This window comes from Triturus cristatus, chromosome 6, assembly GCF_964204655.1.
Source record: "Triturus cristatus chromosome 6, aTriCri1.1, whole genome shotgun sequence".
In the NCBI taxonomy this organism is placed as follows: Eukaryota; Metazoa; Chordata; class Amphibia; order Caudata; family Salamandridae; genus Triturus; species Triturus cristatus.
In genome coordinates, this window is record NC_140589.1 from 900674537 (window position 1) to 900698735 (window position 24199).

The 24199-nt window shown below is 44.5% G+C and overlaps 1 protein-coding gene across 2 annotated transcripts in view; it reads right to left on the minus strand.

Annotated features, from left to right (window-relative positions):
- LOC146820763 (MFS-type transporter SLC18B1-like) overlaps window positions 1-24199 on the minus strand; it is a 709940-nt gene that overhangs the window by 274589 nt on the left and 411152 nt on the right. For both annotated transcript variants that reach the window (XM_085611552.1, XM_085611553.1), the window contains one exon: window positions 20939-21040. In XM_085611552.1, the coding sequence (XP_085467678.1) occupies window positions 20939-21040 (102 nt within the window). The remainder of the gene's footprint in view (window positions 1-20938; window positions 21041-24199) is intronic.

Below are 24199 nucleotides of genomic sequence, written 5' to 3' on the forward strand. Positions count from 1 at the left end.
GTAAAAAGGATGAGACTAAATTCTAAGTTAAACCATAGAGTGAGTTTTCCTTAAAATAGACTGTCTTACATACCTTAATTTTTAGCTTAGTCTATTCTTTCAAGTCTCTCTATCTCACTTTAATGCACTTTAATTCTATGTCCATCTCCAGAAATCAGTCCTGCCCAATAAATATAAACTACAAGCAGATCACAACTGACATAAATGAGCCTCTTTCCAACTCTCTAATATTAGAAAGTATTCCTCTCTTTTCTTCGTATTCATAGCGTGGTGTTTGTGATCTAGAGATGATCACTTTACATTTCCTATCCCACTTTCTCTCCTCTATCTTCTTCCCACTCTGTGCCCCTTATTCATTTATTGCCAACCCACCACTTGTGAGTGCTCATTCTGAGTTACCTATTCTACTCAGAATCTCCCACCTACTCTACAATGAAAAGTGTGGCAGTGAGGAAACAAAGGGTGCATGAGGTGCATGCAGGGGGCACATGGTGTGCCTCCCGTCTGAATGCACCCCCATGTTCCTGCATGGAATGAAATGCACAACATTTTGCATTTCAGTCCATGCAGGAACATGCTTTGGTGTTCCCACTGCGGTGCCTATTTTAAAGGAACTGTCATGGGAACGCCAAAGAACTGCCTGCCAGCGACTTAGAAAGTCGCAATTTGGCATGCTGTCTGTTTTGGCTTTGGTGGTGTGGGAGCAGGACGGCAGCATGGTGTCCCCGCTCCCACGCCGCCAAAGTCACAATAAGGCCCTTAGCCAATAGATTCAGCTATTGCATGCGTGCAATAGGTCATGACTTTCAATCTTTGAATCCGTTCCAAGATGGCTGCCAATGTGCACGCATGCAGAGAGACACATGCACATACGTGCGTCATAATGCTTTGGCCATGACATATGCATATGTATGCACCATAATACATGAGGGCATATTTATTTCACCAAGCCAGCCAGGGGGACATCCATGGCAGGATGGTATATAAAAATGAACAAAAAGAAAGGAGAGATATTAAAAATAAGAAGCAATTAAGAGCTAAAGCAAATCATGCAAATCTGAGCAACTGGCCTGGCAAAGAAGCAAGCATCCCAGCAGTACTTTCAGCTGCCAGGCTGTCATAAACAATGAAACAAAAAATATCAAACAAACATGCCCCCCCCCCCCAGAAAATACACTGGGCAGGAGCAGGTAGGGATGGGCATGATGAAGAGGAAGTGGGATAGGTGACAAGGAAACCCATGCACTCTTATGGAGTGGTCATAATAAAATAAAATGTTCTTTCAAGCACAAAGTAAAAGTCAGCAACTCATTCAATCAGAACACTGTGAGACCTCAGTGCTCCTGGACGGGACACAAGAACAGGGATGAAAGACATAAAATCAGGAGCAAGTAAAATAGACAACAAAGCCACCCAAGCATGACCAAAGGTTGAACCAATGCCCACTCTAAAGGCCTGATTCACAAAGGTAAACTTAGTCCAAAAGTCTAATTTAGACGTGAAGTCTAAGTTTAGACCTAGAGTCTAACGTTACTACTAGTAAAGTTAGACTTTTGGTCTAAGTTTAGGCCAAAAGCCTACCTTAGACCAAAAGTCTAACATTACTACTACGAAAGCTAGACTTTTGGTCCAAGTTTGGACCACAAGTCTAACTTAGACCAAAAGTCTTGCCCAGTCTTGCCTTGCCCACCAGGCACTGAGTTGATAGTATTTAAACCTAGGCAGCGAGCCGTTAGTACAATCACTCAATGCTTCCCAGCTCATCAAGTTATTACCAACCTTAAGGTCTGCCCAGCGGAAAAACCCACTTTTTATAAGGGGTTGACTCAGGTGATCCCTCAAACACTTGGGTGTACCAGGAGAGCCCCAGATTGGTGCCCATGTTGAAAAATAAGGAATTCGCAATTGTTTTCGGACGTACATCCATGTTTTCAAGGCGGATTTTAAAATCTTATGCCGCACTTTTTAAAAAAAAATGTGGTCTCCGTACTTAAAAAGAAAACCAATTTGCCCATCCGGTACATCAATCAATAAAGCCTCAAAAAGCGTGCCTATTGATGAATTGTCTATTTTGTTGGCCAGCATACGGACATTCTTGAATTGGAAGGCATAGCAATATGCAAAAATGTCTGGTAATGCCAACCCTCCGTGGTCTAATCTCCTACGTAATTTTTTCCAGGAAATCCTCGGGCCTTTAGATGCCCAAATGAACCTCCCTATTCTCCCCTGTAATTTTGCTAAGTCTTTCTTTTGGAACTTCAATGGGATAGTATTAAACAAGAATGTCACTCTTGGCAGAATGATCATTTTAATAAGGTTAACCCTACCATAGATATTAAGAGGTAAATTCGCCCACTTAGAGAGTAAACCTATTACATCGTCGCTAACCTTCTTCCAGTTTACTTTTATAATATCTTCCATCTTCTGATTTATTTGTATTCCAAGGTATCTTATTTGGTTCTTTACCCCACAACGTACCACCCCCTGATTCCAGTCCATAATCTCTGTTTTCCCTGGATTCCCTTTATACCCTGAAATATAGCCAAAGACCTCCGCCTTCCTCATCAAATTTGGGATTGCCTCATGCGGATTACTTGTATAAAGCAACAGGTCATCAGCATAGAGCCCTAACTTAACTTCAAAAGTGCCTGATTTGAAAGGAGTAATAGCCATATCGGACCTAATCAGGTTTGCTAGCAGCTCGATATATATATTAAAGAGAAGCGGGGAAAGGGGGCAGCCCTGCCTTGTACCTCTAAAAATTTCAAACCATTCTGACAACCTCCCATTTATTAGGACCCTAGCTTTAGGGCAATGATATAAGGTCTGAATTGCCGATACCATATTTGTTGGAAAACCAAAACTTTGCAGGGCCTTCCATAGGTAGTGCCAATGTACCTGGTCGAAGGCCTTGGCTGTGTCCGCTGCCACTATCGTTTGAGGCAGTTTCCGAGCCTCTGCCAAATCAATAGCTCCTAATAACTGAAAGGTAAGTTCATTCAATTGCCTCCCAGGAATAAAGCCCCTTTTGTTAGGGTGGATAACCTCCAGTATTACTCTAGTCAGCCGAGCTGCGATGATCCCAGAAAAGATCTTATAATCTGTGTTTAATAGTGAAATCGGCCTGTAAGAATCTATCTTTCGTGGATCTTTATTTGGCTTCTGGATCATAGTGATTGTGGCTTCTAACCAGGATTGGGGTACCCTTTTTCCACCCAAATATACCTTATTAAATAGAACCTGAAGGACAGGGATTACAATATCTAAGTTCCGGGGTGATCCATCAAGCATGGACCAAGGAAAAGGGGGGTCCCAAAACGTGTTTTCCCCATGTTATGTGTATGGGGATTTTTCATTTTCTGAACACGACTACAGCCCGAACGGCTGAACGGAATTCCACCAAATTTGGCAGAAAGCTAGATGTTGGTCCAGAAAGCATGCTTTTTAGGTCTCGCCTAGCTATTGCGTTTACGCAATAGCTAGGCGAGACTCTTGTAAGAGGGGCATTTCAAAGTGCTCCCAAAAGTGGATTGCATGGCGAGCACACGCACAATCACGTGCATCGTGCCGCCATGCAATCCGTTTGGGGAAGCGCTTCAGCCCACTGGCCACAGCCTCGGCATCATACTACTTCAAAGGGTCCACTCCCCCGCCTGAAAGCTTTCTTATCTTTATGGGGCCATGTGTTTCAAACACATGGCCCCATAAAGACAACAAAGCTTTAACAATGGACGAAAGTGAAAGCGGACCGTGACTTCTTTTTTTGTATCTGTGCTTTTATTTGTAATTTGCAGAGTCTAACCCTCCCCCTTCCTGCCACCAAAATCGCCTGCTTGTGTTTGATTCGGCAATTGCTGTATTTCTTTCTACCCAACATCACCTCTGGCCTGGGTATTGCAGTTTCACGTTTTCCATTAGCTCGTGGCACTGGATACCCCACCCTGTAAAGTATGCTTGCCTTGGTATGATTTGCTTTCTGGACTGTACCTGCTGAAGGTGGCACCCCCTGCCTTTCTTTCAGTTTCCTGTACTCCGTGTTTCTAGTTTTAACTAACCCGTCAGTCACATTCGTAGCTATTTGTTGTACAATATTTGGTGAAGGAATCTAGAACAGGGCCATTCGGATACTTGCCCCTCTTATTCTTATCCTTTCTTGTGCCGTCTGAAAGGTCCGCCATCCTATGTCTCCATACTTTCACCCACTGTCTGGCGACCTTTGTCGTCAGTTTCTCTACCCCCACCCCACCCGTCCAGATCTGTTTCCTCAGTGCCTCCCTGCTTTGCTCTCTGACACAGTTGTGTCCGTCGTGTTGAAGTCGCATAGTCTCGCTGTCCCTGCAGCCCTCAGTTCTCCCTCCCTCGGTGCCTCCATGTCCCTTTCAACAGATGCAAAAAGCAGCCTTAAGGGCAAAACCCATATTTAGTGTAGTACACGCATAGCTTACAATAAGAATGTTTTGTGTTATGCATATGCCTGTGCAATTTGAAACTGAAGCGAGTTTCACGCTCGCTGCTGACATCAAGTGGGATGGTACATTTACAAGACTCAATACTAACAAGAACTCACCCTACTATCCTTACTCACTCCATACATAGCATATCATTCATAATGAGTGAACGTGCAATTATAAAACTAAAGCGAGTTTCACACTCGCAGCTGACATCAAGTGGGATGGTATATTTACAAGACTCAATACTAACAAGAACTCACCATATTATCCTTACGCACTCCGTACATAGCATATCATTCATAATGAGTGAACGTGCAATTATAAACCTAAAGCTAGGTTCACGCTCGCTGCTGACATCAACTGGGATGGTACATTTACAAGACTCAATACTAACAAGAACTCACCCTATTATCCTTACGCACTCCGTACATAGCATATCATTCATAATGAGTGAACGTGCAATTATAAAACTAAAGCGAGGTTCACGCTTGCTGCTCACATCAACTTGGATGGTACATTTACAAGACTCAATACTAACAAGAACTCACCCTACTATCCTTACGCACTCAATACATAGCGTACCATTCAGAGTGAGTGAACGTGCAATTATAAAACTAAAGCGAGTTTCACACTCGCTGCTGACATCAAGTGGGATGGTACATTTACAAGACTCAATACTAACAAGAACTCACCCGACTATCCTTACGCACTCCGTACATAGCATACCATTGATAATGAGTGAACCTGTAATTATAAAACTAAAGCAAGTTTCACGCTCGCTGCTGACATCAAGTGGGATGGTATATTTACAAGACTCAATACTAACAAGAACTCACCCTACTATCCTTACGCACTCAATACATAGCATACCATTGATAATGAGTGAACGTGCAATTATAAAACGAAAGCGAGTTTCACGCTCGCTGCTGACATCAAGTGCGATGGTATATTACGGCACATATTTCTAACATTAGCTCTTCAAACCCTACGCAGTCGGTACATGACAGAGCATTTCTAAAGAATTCCTAAAACCAGAGGTCAAAACTAGATTACAACTGAAAGCGCTGAGCCCATATTCAGTATAACATAAGCAAAGCTTTAACAAATAATGCTTTGTTTTGTGCAGATGCAAAAAACAGCTTAAAGGGCTAACCCATATTTAGTATAGTACACTCATAGCTTAAAATAATAATGTTTTGTGTTATGCATATACCTGTGCAATTTGAAACTGAAGCGAGTTCCACGCTCACTGCTCACATCAAGTAGGATGGTATATTTACAGGACTCAATTCTAACAAGCACTCACCCTGCTATCCTTACGCACTCAGTACATAGCATACCATTGAGAGCGAGTGAACGTGCAATTATAAACTGAAGCGAGTTTCACGCTCGCTGCTTACATTAGATGTTAAGGTATATTTAGCGACCTTAATAAAGACATCAACTCACACTGCTATCCTTACGCACTCGATAGATAGCATACCATTGATAGTGAGTGAACATGCAATTATAAAACTGAAGCGAGTTTCACGCTCGCTGCTTACAGTAGATGTTAAGGTATATTTAGCGCACCTAATAAGGACATCAACTCACACTGCTATGCTTACACAGTCAGTACATAGCATACCATTGATAGTGAGTGAACGTGCAATTATAAAACTGAAGCAAGTTTCACGCTCGCTGCTGACATCTATTGGGATGGCATATTTACAAGACTCAATACAAACATTAACCCCTTGTGTGCCCCGCCCTTTCCCCGCCCTGTGCCGGGCGTTGAATTAGCGGGCTGGGTTCATGACGAGATAGTCTCGTCATGGGTACAGCGCAACCGCGCTCCATGACGAGACTATCTCGTCATGGGCACTGAAGGGGTTAACTCACCCTGCTATCCATACGCACTCGGTACATAGCATACCATTCAGAGTGAGTGAACGTGCAATTATAAAACTAAAGCGAATTTCACGCTCGCTGCTGACATCAAGTGGGACGGTACGTTTATAAGACTCAATACTAACAAGAACTCACCCTACTAACCTTACGCACTCCGTACATAGCATATCATTGATAATGAGTGAACGTGCAATTATAAAACTAAAGCGAGTTTCACGCTTGCTGCTGACATCAAGCGGGATGGTATATTTACAGCACTCAATACTAACAAGAACTCACCCTACTATCCTTACGACCTCAATACATAGCATACTATTGATAGTGACATCGAGTGGGATGGTATATTTACAAGACTCAATACTAACAAGAACTCACCCTACTATCCTTACGCACTCCGTACATAGCATACCATTGATAATGAGTGAACGTGCAATTATAAAACTAAAGCGAGTTTCACGCTCGCTGCTGATATCAAGTGGGATGGTATATTTACAAGACTCAATACTAACAAGAACTCACCCTATTATCCTTACGCACTCAGTACATAGCATACCATTGAGAGTGAGTGAACGTGCAATTATAAAACTAAAGCGAATTTCACGCTCGCTGCTGACATCAAGTGGGACGGTACGTTTATAAGACTCAATACTAACAAGAACTCACCCTACTAACCTTACGCACTCCGTACATAGCATATCATTGATAATGAGTGAACGTGCAATTATAAAACTAAAGCGAGTTTCACGCTTGCTGCTGACATCAAGCGGGATGGTATATTTACAGCACTCAATACTAACAAGAACTCACCCTACTATCCTTACGACCTCAATACATAGCATACTATTGATAGTGACATCGAGTGGGATGGTATATTTACAAGACTCAATACTAACAAGAACTCACCCTACTATCCTTACGCACTCCGTACATAGCATACCATTGATAATGAGTGAACGTGCAATTATAAAACTAAAGCGAGTTTCACGCTCGCTGCTGATATCAAGTGGGATGGTATATTTACAAGACTCAATACTAACAAGAACTCACCCTATTATCCTTACGCACTCAGTACATAGCATACCATTGAGAGTGAGTGAACGTGCAATTATAAAACTGAAGCGAGTTTCACGCTCCCTCTTTACATTAGATGTTAAGGTATATTTAGCGCACTTAATAAAGACATCAACTCACACTGCTATCCTTACACACTCGATACATAGCATACCATTGATAGTGAGTGAACATGCAATTATAAAACTGAAGCGAGTTTCACGCTCGCTGCTTACATTAGATGTTAAGGTATCTTTAGCGCACTTAATTAGCACATCAACTCACACTGCTATGCTTACACAGTCGGTACATAGCATACCATTGATAGTGAGTGAACCTGCAATTATAAAACTGAAGCAAGTTTCACGCTCGCTGCTGACATCAAGTGGGACGGTATATTTACAAGACTCAATACAAACATTAACTCACCCTGCTATCCATACGCACTCGGTACATAACATACCATTCAGAGTGAGTGAACGTGCAATTATAAAACTAAAGCGAGTTTCACGCTCGCTGCTGACATCAAGTGGGATGGTACGTTTACAAGACTCAATACTAACAAGAACTCACCCTACTATCCTTACGCACTCCTAGCATAGCATATCATTGATAATGAGTGAACGTGCAATTATAAAACTAAAGCGAGTTTCACGCTCGCTGCTGACATCAAGTGGGATGGTATATTTACAAGACTCAATACTAACAAGAACTCACCCTACTATCCTTACGCACTCGATACATAGCATACCATTGGTAATGAGTGAACGTGCAATTACAAAACGAAAGCGAGTTTCACGCTCGCTGCTGACATCAAGTGCGATGGTATATTACGGCACATATTTCTAACATTAGCTCTGCAAACCCTACGCAGTCGGTACATGACAGAGCATTTATAAAGAATTCCTAAAACCAGAGGTCAAAACTAGATTACAACTGAAAGTGCTGAGCCCATATTCAGTATAACATGAGCAAAGCTTTAAAAAATAATGCTTTGTTTTGTGCAGATGCAAAAAACAGCTTAAAGGGCTAACCCATATTTAGTATAGTACACGCATAGCTTAAAATAATAATGTTTCGTGTTATGCATATGCCTGTGCAATTTGAAACTGAAGCGAGTTTCACGCTCACTGCTCACATCAAGTAGGATGGTATATTTACAGGACTCAATTCTAACAAGCACTCACCCTGCTATCCTTACGCACTCAGTACATAGCATACCATTGAGAGTGAGTGAACGTGCAATTATAAAACAGAAGCGAGTTTCACGCTCGCTGCTTACATTAGATGTTAAGGTATATTTAGCATACCTAATAAAGACATCAACTTACACTGCTATCCTTACGCACTCGATACATAGCATACTATTGATAGTGAGTGAACATGCAATTATAAAACTGAAGCGAGTTTCACGCTCGCTGCTTACATTAGATGTTAAGGTATATTTAGCGCACTTAATAAGGACATCAACTCACACTGCTATGCTTACACAGTCGGTACATAGCATACCATTGATAGTGAGTGAACGTGCAATTATAAAACTGAAGCGAGTTTCACGCTCGCTGCTGACATCAAGTGGGACGGTACGTTTACAAGACTCAATACTAACAAGAACTCACCCTACTATCCTTACGCACTCTGTACATAGCATATCATTGATAATGAGTGAACGTGCAATTATAAAACTAAAGCGAGTTTCACGCTTGCTGCTGACATCAAGCGGGATGGTATATTTACAACACTCAATACTAACAAGAACTCACCCTACTATCCTTACGACCTCAATACATAGCATACTATTGATAGTGACATCAAGTGGGATGGTATATTTACAAGACTCAATACTAACAAGAACTCACCCTACTATCCTTACGCACTCCGTACATAGCATACCATTGATAATGAGTGAACGTGCAATTATAAAACTAAAGCGAGTTTCACGCTCGCTGCTGACATCAAGTGGGATGGTATATATACAAGACTCAATACTAACAAGAACTCACCCTATTATCCTTACGCACTCCATACATAGCATATCATTTATAATGAGTGAACGTGCAATTATAAAACTAAAGCGAGTTTCACGCTCGCTGCTGACATCAAGTGGGATGTCATATTTACAAGACTCAATACTAATAAGAACTCACCCTATTATCCTTACGCACTCCGTATATAGCATATCATTCATAATGAGTGAACGTGCAATTATAAAAATAAAGCGAGGTTCACGCTTGCTGCTCACATCAACTGGGATGGTACATTTACAAGACTCAATACTAACAAGAACTCACCCTACTGCCCTTACACACTCAATACATAGCATACTATTGATAGTGAGTAAACGTGCAATTATAAAACTACAGCGAGTTTCACGCTCGCTGCTGACATCAAGTGGGACGGTATATTTACAAGACTCAATACCAACGAGAACTCACCCTACTATCCTTACGCACTCGGTATATAGCATACCATTCAGAGTGAGTGAACGTGCAATTATAAAACCAAAGCGAGTTTTACACTCGCTGCTGACATCAAGTGGGATGGTACATTTACAAGACTCAATACTAACAAGAACTCACCCGACTATCCTTACGCACTCCGTACATAGCATACCATTGATAATGAGTGAACCTGTAATTATAAAACTAAAGCAAGTTTCACGCTCCCTGCTGACATCAAGTGGGATGGTATATTTACAAGACTCAATACTAACAAGAACTCACCCTACTATCCTTACGCACTCAATACATAGCATACCATTCATAATGAGTGAACGTGCAATAACAAAACGAAAGCGAGTTTCACGCTCGCTGCTGACATCAAGTACGCTGGTATATTACGGCACATATTTCTAACATTAGCTCTGCAAACCCTACGCAGTCGGTACATGACAGAGCATTTCTAAAGAATTCCTAAAACCAGAGGTCAAAACTAGATTACAACTGAAAGCGCTGAGCCCATATTCAGTATAACATAAGCAAAGCTTTAACAAATAATGCTTTGTTTTGTGCAGATGCAAAAAACAGCTTAAAGGGCTAACCCATATTTAGTATAGTACACGCATAGCTTAAAATAATAATGTTTCGTGTTATGCATATGCCTGTGCAATTTGAAACTGAAGCGAGTTTCACGCTCACTGCTCACATCAAGTAGGTTGTTATATTTACAGGACTCAATTCTAACAAGCACTCACCCTGCTATCATTACGCACTCAGTACATAGCATACCATTGAGAGTGAGTGAACGTGCAATTATAAAACTGAAGCGAGTTTCACGCTCGCTCTTTACATTAGATGTTAAGGTATATTTAGCGCACTTAATAAAGACATCAACTCACACTGCTATCCTTACACACTCGATACATAGCATACCATTGATAGTGAGTGAACATGCAATTATAAAACTGAAGCGAGTTTCACGCTCGCTGCTTACATTAGATGTTAAGGTATATTTAGCGCACTTAATAAAGACATCAACTCACACTGCTATCCTTACGCACTCGATACATAGCATACCATTGATAGTGAGTGAACATGCAATTATAAAACTGAAGCGAGTTTCACGCTCGCTGCTTACATTAGATGTTAAGGTATATTTAGCGCACTTAATAAAGACATCAACTCACACTGCTATGCTTACACAGTCGGTACATAGCATACCATTGATAGTGAGTGAACGTGCAATTATAAAACTGAAGCAAGTTTCACGCTCGCTGCTGACATCTATTGGGATGGTATATTTACAAGACTCAATACAAACATTAACTCACCCTGCTATCCATACGCACTTGGTACATAACATACTATTCAGAGTGAGTGAACGTGCAATTATAAAACTAAAGCGAGTTTCACGCTCGCTGCTGACATCAAGTGGGACGGTACGTTTACAAGACTCAATACTAACAAGAACTCACCCTACTATCCTTACGCACTCCGTACATAGCATATCATTGATAATGAGTGAACGTGCAATTATAAAACTAAAGCAAGTTTCACTCTTGCTGCTGACATCAAGCCGGATGGTATATTTACAACACTCAATACTAACAAGAACTCACCCTACTATCCTTACGCACTCCATACATAGCATACCATTGATAGTGAGTGAACATGCAATTATAAAACTGAAGCAAGTTTCACGCTTGCTTATGACATCAAGTGTGATTGTATATTTACAGGACTTAATTCAGACATTAAATCACCCTGATATCGTTACAAAGTCAGGACATGGCGTGCCATTCATTATAAATTTATAAAGAAACAGGGAACAACTGTAAAACTGCATAAAGCGCTGCACCTATGTACACCATAACACTAGTGTTTTCAACCCGCATCCATACAACACGCAAGCAGCCACTTCGCATTGTCCTTCAATTGGGAATAGGATGTGAAAAAGAGAAAGACAGAAAGTCTGGTACAGTGTGAAGTGTCAGCTTGTTTGCGCCAGCTGAGATACAAAACCAGGACAAGATAATGAAGTGCTTTAAGATCGGCAGTAAAGATTGCAATCTCTTTGTTCCCAGCATCAGTGAGATGCAAATGAACAAACAGCATGACGCCAAAGGTCTTATTTTTTTTAAAACAAACCAGGTTATTGCTACAGTGAAAGGAACAACAAGCATTTGCAATGCAATAGGTCTCGCATTTACGCGAGTTTAAGCTATTGGCATTGTAAATGACGATGCCTTTTATTTATGTTTGAAAAACAAAAACACAAATAAAAGGCATTGTTATTTGCAATGTGAATAGCTCAAACTCGGGTAAATGCGAGACCTATTGCATTGTAAATGCTTGTTTTGATTTGGTGTAAATCCACTCAGCAGTTTAGGAGACGTTAAAGTTTTAATAATATAGATATCTGGGGGCGCGATTCCTTGAAGTGGACTCCCGGATCCTATTAAAATTTGATTGGCTGCCAGCACTTCAACCAGGAAGTGTTGGCAGCCATCTTGGGACTTGACCTGAAGCTGAGTGCCACATAAAAAGTAAAAAATATTGAAAAGAGAGCAGGGTAGGAATACCCTTATCCCTCGGATGTGGTGGGGGGGGGGGTCCTACAGGGACCCCGCTTGGGTTAGAAAGCATTTTATTTAAATTTTGCAATGAATTTGCGGGCGGACCTGCAAATCTGTAGCAACATTTATAAAAGATGCATCTTTTTCATTAAGCTCCCAGGTGGAGCAAATCCTGGGGGCAATGCGGCTTAATATAATAAAGGAGGGGGGATCATGGGGCCCTCTTCTAGGCTTTTGCAAAGCCCCATGGGCTGCCACCTCCCGGAGGCACTAAATATTTGAAATGCTGGGGTCAACAGGACAGTAAATGTAAATTTCCTGCAGGGGATACGTACTGCTCCCTTGCTGCCTTGGGGACCGCCTCCTCCCCAGGGCACACATATTTCCTTAAAGATGTGCAGGGGAGGCCCTATGGCTTCCCTTGCAGCCCCACGGACTACCACCTCCCACGGCAGTAATCATATGCAGGGGAGCCACACAGCTTCCTCGCTGCCCCGGGGCTGAAATAACATATTTGGGAAAGAACCACATGACTCCCCTGGGACTGCCACCTCCCAGGGGCACAAACTAAATAATTAAGCGGGTCCATTGCTGACCCCCGGCCTGGGACCACCATTTTCCCGGGCTATATATTTGAAAGAGGGGGCCACTCGGCCTGGCTCCTGGAGCCCCAAATGGCCCTGAGACATTCATAGAGCTGGTCAGAGGCCACGCTCCCTTTCTCCACCACTCTGCAAATGTGACTAGTGCTTACAAAACTACAAATTCCCTGAAAAAGCCAAAGGTTACAGGGACGTTATAGTTAGGTTCAGGTTTCACTCAGACAAAACCAGTGAAATTCAGCCGTTATGGCGAGTGAGCTAACTATAACTCGCGCCCCCGCAATGCACTGCTTATGATCCCACATATTACATCACTCATGACAGGGTCAGTGACATCACTGATGACATCACTGATAACATCTCAAATGACACTACTGATGACATCATCCAGTGACTGTGAGTGTTTTTTCATAACGTTTATGAGTGTTAAATATATACCAAGGTGTATTGGTGAATCAGTGGGTTTATGAGTGCCTTTTCTCAATGTGGTTGAACAGACAGTGGAAGGAATGGAATCATTAATCTATCATTTCCGGGATGCTAGGGAGTGAAGGTTTGGTACCATCTGGCAAGAAGAATCCACAAGATCGATGCACAACGTCAACAAGCACCAGTATCTCACCCAGCTTCCTGCTCTTGTTACTGTGTTTGCTTTTTTTACTGAATCACATTTGCTGCTTACACCTTATACAGTGTCTTATGAGAAACGTTGTTCTTCGGACGCATAAGTAACCCCTGATTCTTGTTCAGGTTGTGGTCTTCTCAAAGGATATCAATGAACTTTACATGAAACACCTTTGATGTAACAGCACCCTCTAGAGCATGAAGTACTGCACTGAGATTAGTATAAGATATGGAGTTAGGAGTGGAGAAACCAGGATCGGAAGAAACAATTCTGCAAATTGTTTGAGGCACATTGAAATAGCCTGATTTTACCTGAATCACACATCTTGTTTTTAGCCAGATGCTGACGGGGAATTCGGACTCTCACCTGAAGTTCAGCCACCTTTCCATTAATACACTGCTGCTTTTTCAATGTTTAATCACAGAAAAATCACAATCATTTAAGTCACAGCAGATGTTGCTATAGTCTCTTTGATTACAAACATACTAAAATAGCTGAAACTAAGAGCACAAGAAAGCTATGGATAAGATCCTTTAGACAATACCAATGTCACATCTAAACGCTAGGGCCAGATGTACATAGGGAAAAGTTTGCGATTACAAAATAACACATTTTTGCAATCACTATTTCGTAATTGCAGACACCATTGTACGAAAGTGTGTTTTACTCTGTCTGCGATTTCTAATGGGTCGCAAAAAGACCTACCTCAATAATATTTATGAGGTAGGTCTCGGTTTGAGACCATTGGGACTCGCAAAAACCACAGGGATGGTGGCCTGCTGGGATCAGTGGACCACCATGTCTGTGATTGTTTTTACATAAAGCCATTTTTTTTAAATGCAGCATGTTTTCCTTAAAGTAAAACGGAATGTGTGAGAAGTTGGCCTGATATATGATGTCACTAGTTCTAGTGTACACCTTGTATCAGTCCAAACAACCCTTATGGTGATTGGTTGTAAAGTCAACCTTATAGACCAGCTATTCTAGTGGTAGCATGGACAAGAGCAGTCTTAGGCTAAACTCTGAATGGCATGTGAAGCCAGCTGTTTTACCATATGTAATCCCTTGAATACCAAATGAAAGGACACCACAATAGATATATATAAAAATAGAATGTATTTATTCTAGTCAAACCCTCAGCACTCTTTATGAGATTCGAAGTAAGTACAACACAGTCTTATTTAAGCATACATTAAGTCACACATGTAAGTAATACAGTTAGGCCCTAGTGGCCACGCAAACCATATACTAAGTAAGTGGTATAAGAACCACTGTCACGAACACAGGATAGGCCTAGGCCTAGGGAATCGCTGGGGCTACACTATACTACCAAAGGTTAGGAAGTGGGAGGCCCACGGGATTCAGGTGCAGAGTGGAAACACTCACGCGTAATGCGTAAAAGTCGATAGAAATGCAAGTATTAGAAATTAGCAGTTTTAGGACATTTCTGGTATAGCTAGGAAGTCGAGACTTGGAAACTAGACCCTAGGATAGTCAATACCCTTGTGAGCACCGAAGTACTCAAGTTACCTAGCCCACGGGCTGCGGGTGCATAGGTGTGAACTTGCGTCGGGTTTCGTCGTTGACTCCTATGGATGCCTGAAGGAAAGTTGCTGACAGGCAGTCAGTGAAGAGTGTCCGGTGGATCCCAAGGATGGAATCAAGAAGGAAGGATACCTGCAAGCAGAAGGGACAGAGTCTAGTTTACCAGCCAGGAGCCGGGAAGGAACCAGGCGATGTCGTGAAGATGCAGGTGAAGAGGTGAAGCTTGTCGCAGTAGTCACGGGTACCAGGAGGTGTCGAGGATGACCAGGAGGTGAGCTGTCCCACGAAGGCTCTTGCTGTCGGCGGCGTCGAAGTCGAGTCAGGACCCAACAAGCCTTGGCAAGCGGAACCCACGCAGGATGGAGGACTTGCTTCTGGTGCAGACCAGGAAGGTCTGGGGTGCTTCTCTTTCACAGAGGAGCGGGTGCCAGTCTGGAGGAGCCGGACCAGCAAGTTGAAAACAAAGGTTCGTCGTCGCAGAGGTCACTAGCCAACGGGCCAGCAACCGGACAACACGTCGAGCAACTCAGGTGCAGAAGGGCCCCATGCAGGACACGTGAAGTGTGGGGAGCGGATCTTCTTTGCAGATGGTGCTCGAGATGGGGGCTTCTCAATTCCCCAAGCACAGCCTCGAGGGAGCCTCGGAAGTCGCGCTAGTCAGGTACTAGCCACTTTTCCCAGGGCGCCGGTCCCACGTCCCTCGTCGCCTCCACGGGTCTCAGCTTCGCTAGAGATGTGGATCTGGGTCAGAGGTGTCTGGAAGTCTCGGCGCTGGTCAGTCTCTGCAGTCGTCCCTCGTAGGATCAGTTGCAAAGCAAAGCAGCGGTCGCTGGATGGTGCCTGGTTGCCCAGGGTGGTCACTCCTTGGCCACAAGGGAGATTCTTCAGTCTTCTTCCTGAGGTCGAATGCCGAAGGTCCAGAGTTTCTGTTCAAGTTGCAGATTCAATCTAATTTAGCAGGGCTCAGCTACCTACTGATATACTGAGCTAGTGGGCTGGGCTACCTGCAAGGTCCCTCCTATGGGTGGGACCAGGAAGGGGAGTGGCTACACCCCCTTTCCTTTGTCCAGTTTCGCGCCAGAGCTGGGGCTGGAGTGCCCCAGCACCGGTTTGAACTGGACTATGCATGGGACACCTTGTGTGCCCCAGGCATGTCTCATTCCTTTCAGCCCTCTCTGCCCCAATACACTAAAGTCTGTCTGGGGAGGTGCTAGCACCTCCCCAAGCAGGAAACCTATTGTCCAGGCCTCCCTGGCTGGGAGGGCTCCCAGCTGCAGGAGGTCAGACTTGTGTCTGTGGCAGCAGCATCCATTTTGTGATGCTGAGGCTTTGGTCAGAGTTAAACAGCAAAGTAGGATTTTAACATGTCTCTCCCTCTAGAATGGGGGAATAATATCCTCATCACCAGAAATGGCATGGGGGTATTATTCCTAAGTGTTAGACACCTTACATGACATGTTTTGATAAAGCCAAACCATAGTTACCATAACCGTTTAAGATTATAAGGCACTTTAAGAGTATATGGTAGGCTATATCATAGAACAGCTATAAGGACATGGTTCCGAAAGCTGCAGACAGGCTCAGCTCATGCTAGAGCACCATCTCACATGTTACCAAGCACTCTGCCTCCAGGATTGTTAAGGCCTGCCATAGGAGTGGCTGATAGGTACACATGTGTCTATTTTAAGGGTAGATATAGGTATACTATATCTAAGCAAGGGGTGATTACATGACCTTGCCCCAGCTGAGTGATGAGCCAGTTGTGTCTGATTGGAGGGCCAGGCCAGGGGTGGCATAATACATGCTGCAGCCCCTGGGAGGCCTAGGGTACACCTATGCCCTGGGTACCTAGGGTACACTGTACAGGGTCCAATAAGGTGACCCTTACCAATTGGGTATGTACCTAGGGTACATGGAGTCCATTTTAAAGAGAGAGCAGACAGCCTGAGACCCTGAATGGCAGAATCTCAGGCCAACTAAGTCGAAAAACCAGCTAGACACTAGGCAAAAATTTTGGGGTAACCATAGTCAGATATCCACCTTCCTACAGAATGGGTTTCAAAAAGAAAAATGAAAAGTTTTCTTTCATTTTTGTAGAGTGGGCCGTGCTCCCTGGGACCACAGCCTGCTTTAAAAAAATATTTTTATAAACATTCACAAAAGGGAAGTGGTGCCTTCGGGACCCCCTTCCCAATTGCGAATGGGTTACCACCAACCTGAAGCAGGTGGTAAAATGTGAATGCTGTGCAACCGCATTTCAGCTGCAAAACATTTACACATACCATTGCGGTTGGCTATTAGGAAGGGACACCCTCAACATGCCGCAAGTTAGGGCTTTGTACGTCGTAAAATACTTTATTCTGGTCACAAACTTCTCGACTCTGTGAATCGGGCCATTTGTGACTTCAAAATAGGTTTGTGCATCTGGACCCATGCTACTTCCCTCAACCTATACATTTACCCTCCACTGCTACCCTAAGTCATTTTCCTGATTATTCCTCTTTACCACAGTAGTACACACCAGCTTTAAACCAGATTTGGGCCACTTTTTCAAATTGAGTTATATTTGTGTTTTATCCAAAGGAGGAGTTATTCACATTACACAGTGTTAGATTTGGGGGTCTCTAGTTGGCACAGGTATGCACTTGTGACAAATAGGATCCTCTCCTCTAGTCAGGGTAAATGGGTACACTCCTAAAATAACCCCTGCTCACCCCCTTGGTAGCTTGTCACGAGCAGACAGGCTTATCTCAGAGGTAGTGTGTGAAGCATTTGTGAACACATACAGTAATCAAGTGACAACACTACAGATGGATACCACACAAGTTTTAAATCAAAAATAAGTATTCTTTTTATAGATTTACCACAAGACCATAAACAACAAAAATCCACAATACTGTTACTTTAAAATGGTAGCTTTAGCTTAGTTCTCTTTAGTTCTTAAATGCAACACTTTTAGTTCAATGTACCTTCAGATGCGACACGCACGGCAACGAAAGTGTTGCAACGAAGGTGATGCAATGAAAGTTTGGTGCAAAGAAATAAAGACGTGAAGATCTTCCTGATGCGGCACGCTTCTCCGATGTTGCGAGAGATCTCGGCTCGATGCGTCAGCTCAGCGGCGACACCCTTGTCCAGTGATGCGACGACAGCGGCTTTGGCGTGCCACTCTTCTCCAGCGATGCGAGACGCTTCCGCTCGATGCGACAGTTACAGCGGCGACACCCTTGTTCAGTGATGCGACGGCAGCAACTCCGACGATGGCACGCTTCTCCGTGGATGCGAGACGCTTTTCTTGACGTGGTGCAATGCGACAGCTACAGCGGCGACATCCAAGATGCAACAGCTACAATGGCTGCGACGGCGACACACTTCTTCGGTGTTGCGGGACGCTTCTCGGGATGCGGTGCAACAATGCTTCAGCTACAGCGGCGTCACCCTTGTTCAGAGATGCGACGGCAGCGGCTGCGATGTGTCGCGCTTCTTCTTCTTGAGTCGCGCTTCCAGCTCCCTGCAAAACGCAGTCCCTCAGAAGGCCCAAAAAGAGCAGCAAGCACTTCTAAAGAACTCTGGGGAGCTGGTGGTTGAAGTCTGTTGTCCCTGAGACTTCAGCAGGAGGCAAGCTCTTTTCCAAGCCCTTGGAGATCCTTACAAGTTGAGCAAAAGTACACACAAAGTTCCTTTCTCCTCTCTTTGGTAGTAGGCAACCACTGCAAGCCAATCCCCCAGGTTCAGGGATAGTATCTCCTCAGTTTCTTCTTGGTTCCTCTCCTCAGCAGAGGTTTCTTCTTGTTTCCCAAAGTGATCTAAAGTTCTTGGGTTGGCGTCCCAATATTTATACTAAGTTTTCCTTTGTTCTCTGAAGGCAGAGAGGCCTTTGCCTAGTCAAAACCAGTTCTGGTCAGTCCTGGAGCACTTTGTTTACATGACTCCTTCTTTCTTTTCACAGTGCAGAGCAGAGAAATCAGACACACCACAGGAGGTGGAGCCAGCATTGTGGAGGGAAGGCACAGCCCCAGTCAGGTCCCATGTGCAACTCCTCCCTCCCATCTAGATGCAGATCTCTCTATTCACCACTGGGCTACCTCCCCCTGTCTCCTGGAATTCCCCAGCCCTGTCACTCAAACTCCAGACAAGGAATACACAGCCTAGCAGAGGTAGTTTTGAATGGTTAGACAGGAAAATACCTACTTTCTAAAAGTGGTATTTTCAAACACAGAATGTTAAAACCAACTTCACTAAAATATGTATTTTATCATTCTGAGTTCAGGCATACTAAACTCGAATTTCTACCATGTTCCCTGAGTCAGTTAGGATTATAAGATGTAATAATCGACCTGGCCATTCTGGCCTATGGTGAACAGGTAGCCTTGCAATAGTGAAAAAAACGAAAATGGCTGTAATTCACTATTAGAACATGCCACACACACCAGGGCATGTCCTACCTTATACTTACAATGCACCCTGCCCTTGGGCCTATCATAGGGGTGTCTGATATGAAGAGAAAAGGGAAGGTTTAGGGACTGGCAAGTGGGTACACTTGCCCAGTCAACATGACAGTACCAGACTGCATGCAGGCTCTGCAATGGCAGCCCTTAGACAAACATTTACAGGCTGCTTCTGTATGTGGCACAACCAGTGCTGCAAGCCCACCAGCAGCATTTGGATTACCAGCCCTGAGCACTCCTGGTGCACTGTACTAGCGTCTGACAGGTAAACCAAACCAACCAATCATGGAATCACAAATTCATACATCAATTTACAATAGGGAGCACTTGCACTGTGGCACTGGACAGCAGTGGCACAGTGCCCAAAGCATCTAACACCAGCAAAAACACATGAAGCAACAGCAAAAATGGAAGGGAGACCCACGCCAAGGTGTCAGGTCTAACACACAGAAATCTTGGGACTGGGTTTAGGTGACCCTTAACAATCCTCCTTGGTTTCTTCCGATGCACCCTAAAATGTCCCCTTTGTTTATTGTATTTAACGTGGCGTTTGTCGATATGCTGATTGCAGTAGTCAGCACTCCTTAACTCTTTACCTATTCATGTCAATATTTCCAAGCTGTGCAGAAGGGCATTTAGCAATGATATTCCATTAAAACTTTAACATTTTATTTGCAATGACTGAAATATATCTTTAATAGGCAAGATAAGGAAATGCATAATCTTTACAGAAAGATACATGAACAAATGAGGGTCGGATACTCAATAGATTGATCAGAGGTACAGGCATCATTTGGCCCTGTGTTATTTTTCCCTGGTTTTATCTGGATTTAATTCAGTGTTCTGTATTTTAGTGTTTTTAATTCTTTTCACCTTGTTTTATGGTTTATGTTCAAGTATTATTTCTAATCCACTGACAACAAACTACTCGTTTAACGGTCTTTATAATTCCATAGAAGAAGAGAAAAGGCAGGCAGGAGATCGCAAGAGGAGTCACACCTGCAACTCACGGTGACACCCTTAATTACTCCACTGCTATCTACGAGGGAACCCTAAAAGTGTTTGGCGACTAGTTCTTGCTTATCTCCTGTCAAGTGATGGTGCACATATGTCCTTATCTCCCCACTTTGCTGGGTGCTAGCTCGTCTGAAAAGTGACCATTTCAGTAACATTATAAGGGGAAAAGGGATCATTGTTGCAATAGTGATCCCTTGTGACCTATGAATGACAGACAAAAATCAATGTGTTTCGTCAATTCAACATTTAGACGCTTGATAGTGTTTTCATGCAGAATAAGAATATGTCATACTTACAGGTTTTTTGTCGCAGATGAATCCAATCAGTGGTGGCAAAGGTACATAGGGTAATGCAAGGCCAAGGAACACCAAGCTCCCGTGGCTAACTGTTAAATGGAACTGCAAATACAAAATTATTACATTTGTCAAAACTACTTGGATACTGTTAATCCAGTTACTAAAATAATCAATTTAGTTTTCATTGTATTGAGTAATTTAACACAACGAAAAATATGCTTGGAAGCTGACATTTAATGATGTCTTTTCACTACCATCACAAATCAAAAGTAACAAGGAATTGGTAAAATAAATATCGAATTAATGCATACAACCATACAACTCCAACAGTCAAATTAGCTAGTTCATTTATTAGGAGATGGGATCTGCATTTAACAGTGGGTCATTGATAAGTAGTTCAACCTACGCTGTCTATTTACTTATATATGTGAATCAATTTTATCACAAGTTTAACATAAGCTATGTTCCAATTTCTCCCCTCGGAGAACTGCCAACTTGAAGTGGTCAAGGGGTTTGTGTGTTTAAGTGACCTGGAGAACTATTCTGGTGGGAGCTATGTCTACTGGAAGGGTCACCCAAGCCAGACAGGTCAAAGGGTAGAGACCAGACGAAACGCAATCCACTGGTCCTCTAGATTGGGAACAAGGCGAAAAACTTTGCTCCAAATAAAAAGCATTTGTTACGGTAAGAGAAGCAAAAACCACTAAATCTTCTTGGCAGGAGGGGCTTCCAGAGACTTTGCAGGAGATATGCATAAATGACAGCAGTCAATGCCTTAAGGCACCTACTGACAGAATGATGGAAATTCTGAGTGCCAAGAACAAGGCCAGAATCCGATTCTGGACCTTAAGGACTATGTACAATACAGGAACACTGGCTCAAGTAACATCCGACATCTGCCAACAAAGCACCTGGAAGGGAACTCTGGAAACTAAAATGAAGGGCCTGATCTACAGCTGGGGCACTGTACAGAAATGTACTCAAGACAAATAGAAGTTGAGGGACATTATTGCTGCCCACCCTGCTAGCTAGCAACACAAGCAATTGTAGTCAATCAATCAATCAATCACAGAATTTGTAGTCTCAAGGCGCTGGGGAAAAAAAGGGGAGGGGGTGCCGCTACTGGTCGAACAGCCAGGTCTTGAGTAGCCTCCTGAAGGTCAACAGGTCTTGGGTCTGTCGTAGGCTGAGTGGAAGGGTGTTCCAGGTCTTGGCGGCGAGGTGGGAGAAGGATCTTCCGCCGGTGGTTGTTCTTCGGATGCGCGGGACGGTGGCGAGGGAGAGGTCAGAGGAGCGGAGCTGGTGGTTAGGGACGTAGAAAAAGAGTCGTCTGTTGAGGTAGGCTGGGCCGGACTTGTGGAGTGCCTTGTGTGCGTGGATGAGGAGTTTGAAGGAGATTCTCCTGTCGACGGGGAGCCAGTGCAGGTTTCTCAGGTGGGGGGTGATGTGGCTGTGGCGTGGCACATCAAATATGAGGCGTGCAGAGGCGTTTTGAATGCATTGCAGTCGTTTGATGAGCTTGGCCGGGGCTCCCGGCATAGAGGGCGTTTCCATAGTCGAGTCTGCTGCTGACGAGGGCCTGGGTGACTGTTCTTCTTGTATCTGTCGGGATCCACCTGTAGATCCTGCGGAGCATGCAGAGGGTGTTGAAGCAGGAGGAGGAGACTGCGTTGACTTGCTTGGTCATGGAGAGCATTGAGTCGAGGATGACGCCCAGGTTGTGTGCGTGGTCGGTGGGTGTCGGGGCTGCCCCCAGTGTCGTTGGCCACCAGGAGTCGTCCCAGGCTGAAGGGTTGGAGCCGAGGATGAGGACCTCCGTCTTGTCCATGTGCAGCTTTAGTCGGCTGCTCTTCATCCAGTCGGCGGCAGCCTTCATTCCTTCATGGAGGTTGGGTTTGGCGGTGAGGAGGTCCTTGGTGAGGGAGAGGATCAGTTGAGTGTCATCGGTGTAGGAGATTATGTTGAGGTCGTGCTGTTGGGCGATGCATGCGAGCGGGGCCATGTAGATGTTGAACAGTGTCGGGCTGAGGGATGATCCCTGGGGTACACCGCAGGTGATCTCGGATGCTTCGGATCGGAATGGGGGAGGCGGACTCTCTGGGTTCTGCCGGAGAGGAAGGAGGTGGTCCATTCCAGGGCCTTGTCTCGGATCCCTGTGTCATGGAGGCATGTGCGTAGAGTGCGGTGGCAGACAGTGTCGAAGGCGGCGGAGAGATCCAGCAGGATGAGGGCTGCGGTCTCACCGTTGTCCAGCAGGGTCCTGATGTCATTGGTGGCGGCGATGAGGGCAGTCTCGGTGCTGTGGTTACTGCAGAACCCTGACTGGGATGGGTCCAGGATGCTGTTTTGTATGAGGTATCGGGTTAGCTGTCAGTTGACGATCTTCTCGATGACCTTGGCTGGAAACGGAAGCAGGGAGATGGGCCGGAAGTTCTTGAGGTCTCTCGGTCCGCCTTGGGTTTTTTGAGTAGGGCGTGGATCTCAGCGTGTTTCCAGCTCTCTGGGAAGGTCGCGGTCTCGAAGGAGAGATTGATGACGTTGTGCAGGTGGGGTGCGATGGAGCTGCTGGCTTTGTTGAAGATGTGGTGCGGGAAAGAGTCTGACGGGGAGCCGGAGTGGATTTTGCTCATGGTCTTGATGGTGTCATCGATGTTCACGTTGGTCCATGCTGGCAAGGGGTCGTGGTCGATGGTGTGTGGCGAGTCTGGTGTGTCGGTGTCTGTTGGGGCTGTCTGGGTGTTGAAGCTGTCGTGGATGTCGGCGATCTTGCGGTGGAAGAAGGTGGTGAGGGAGTCGCACAGGGCTTGCGACGGCGGGATGTCGTTGATGTTGGAGCTGGGGTTGGAGAGTTCCTTCACTATGTTGAAGAGCTCCTTGCTGTTGTGTGCGTTGTTGTCGAGGCGGTCTTTGAAGGAGATCCTCTTGGCGGACCTGATGAGGTGATGGTGGTTGCGGATGGCGTCTTTGTGGGCTGCGTGGCTGTCCGGTGTCTTTTCACTGTGCTATTTATTCTCTAGTTTCCAGCAGGTACGCTTGGATGCTAGGAGTTCCGGAGTGAACCAGCTGGCTCTCTTGCTGGTGTCTCTGTAGGTGGGTTTCTTCAGCGGGGCGAGGGTTTTGGCGCAGTCGTCTATCCATCGTCTGAGGTTGTGGGCAGCGTCGTCGGTGTTGGAGGGGTCGGTGGGTGGTCTGAGAGCGAGGACTTTATTCCAGCAGCGGAGTGGGATCTGTTGGGTGCGGTGGGTTTCTGGAAGGTGAAGT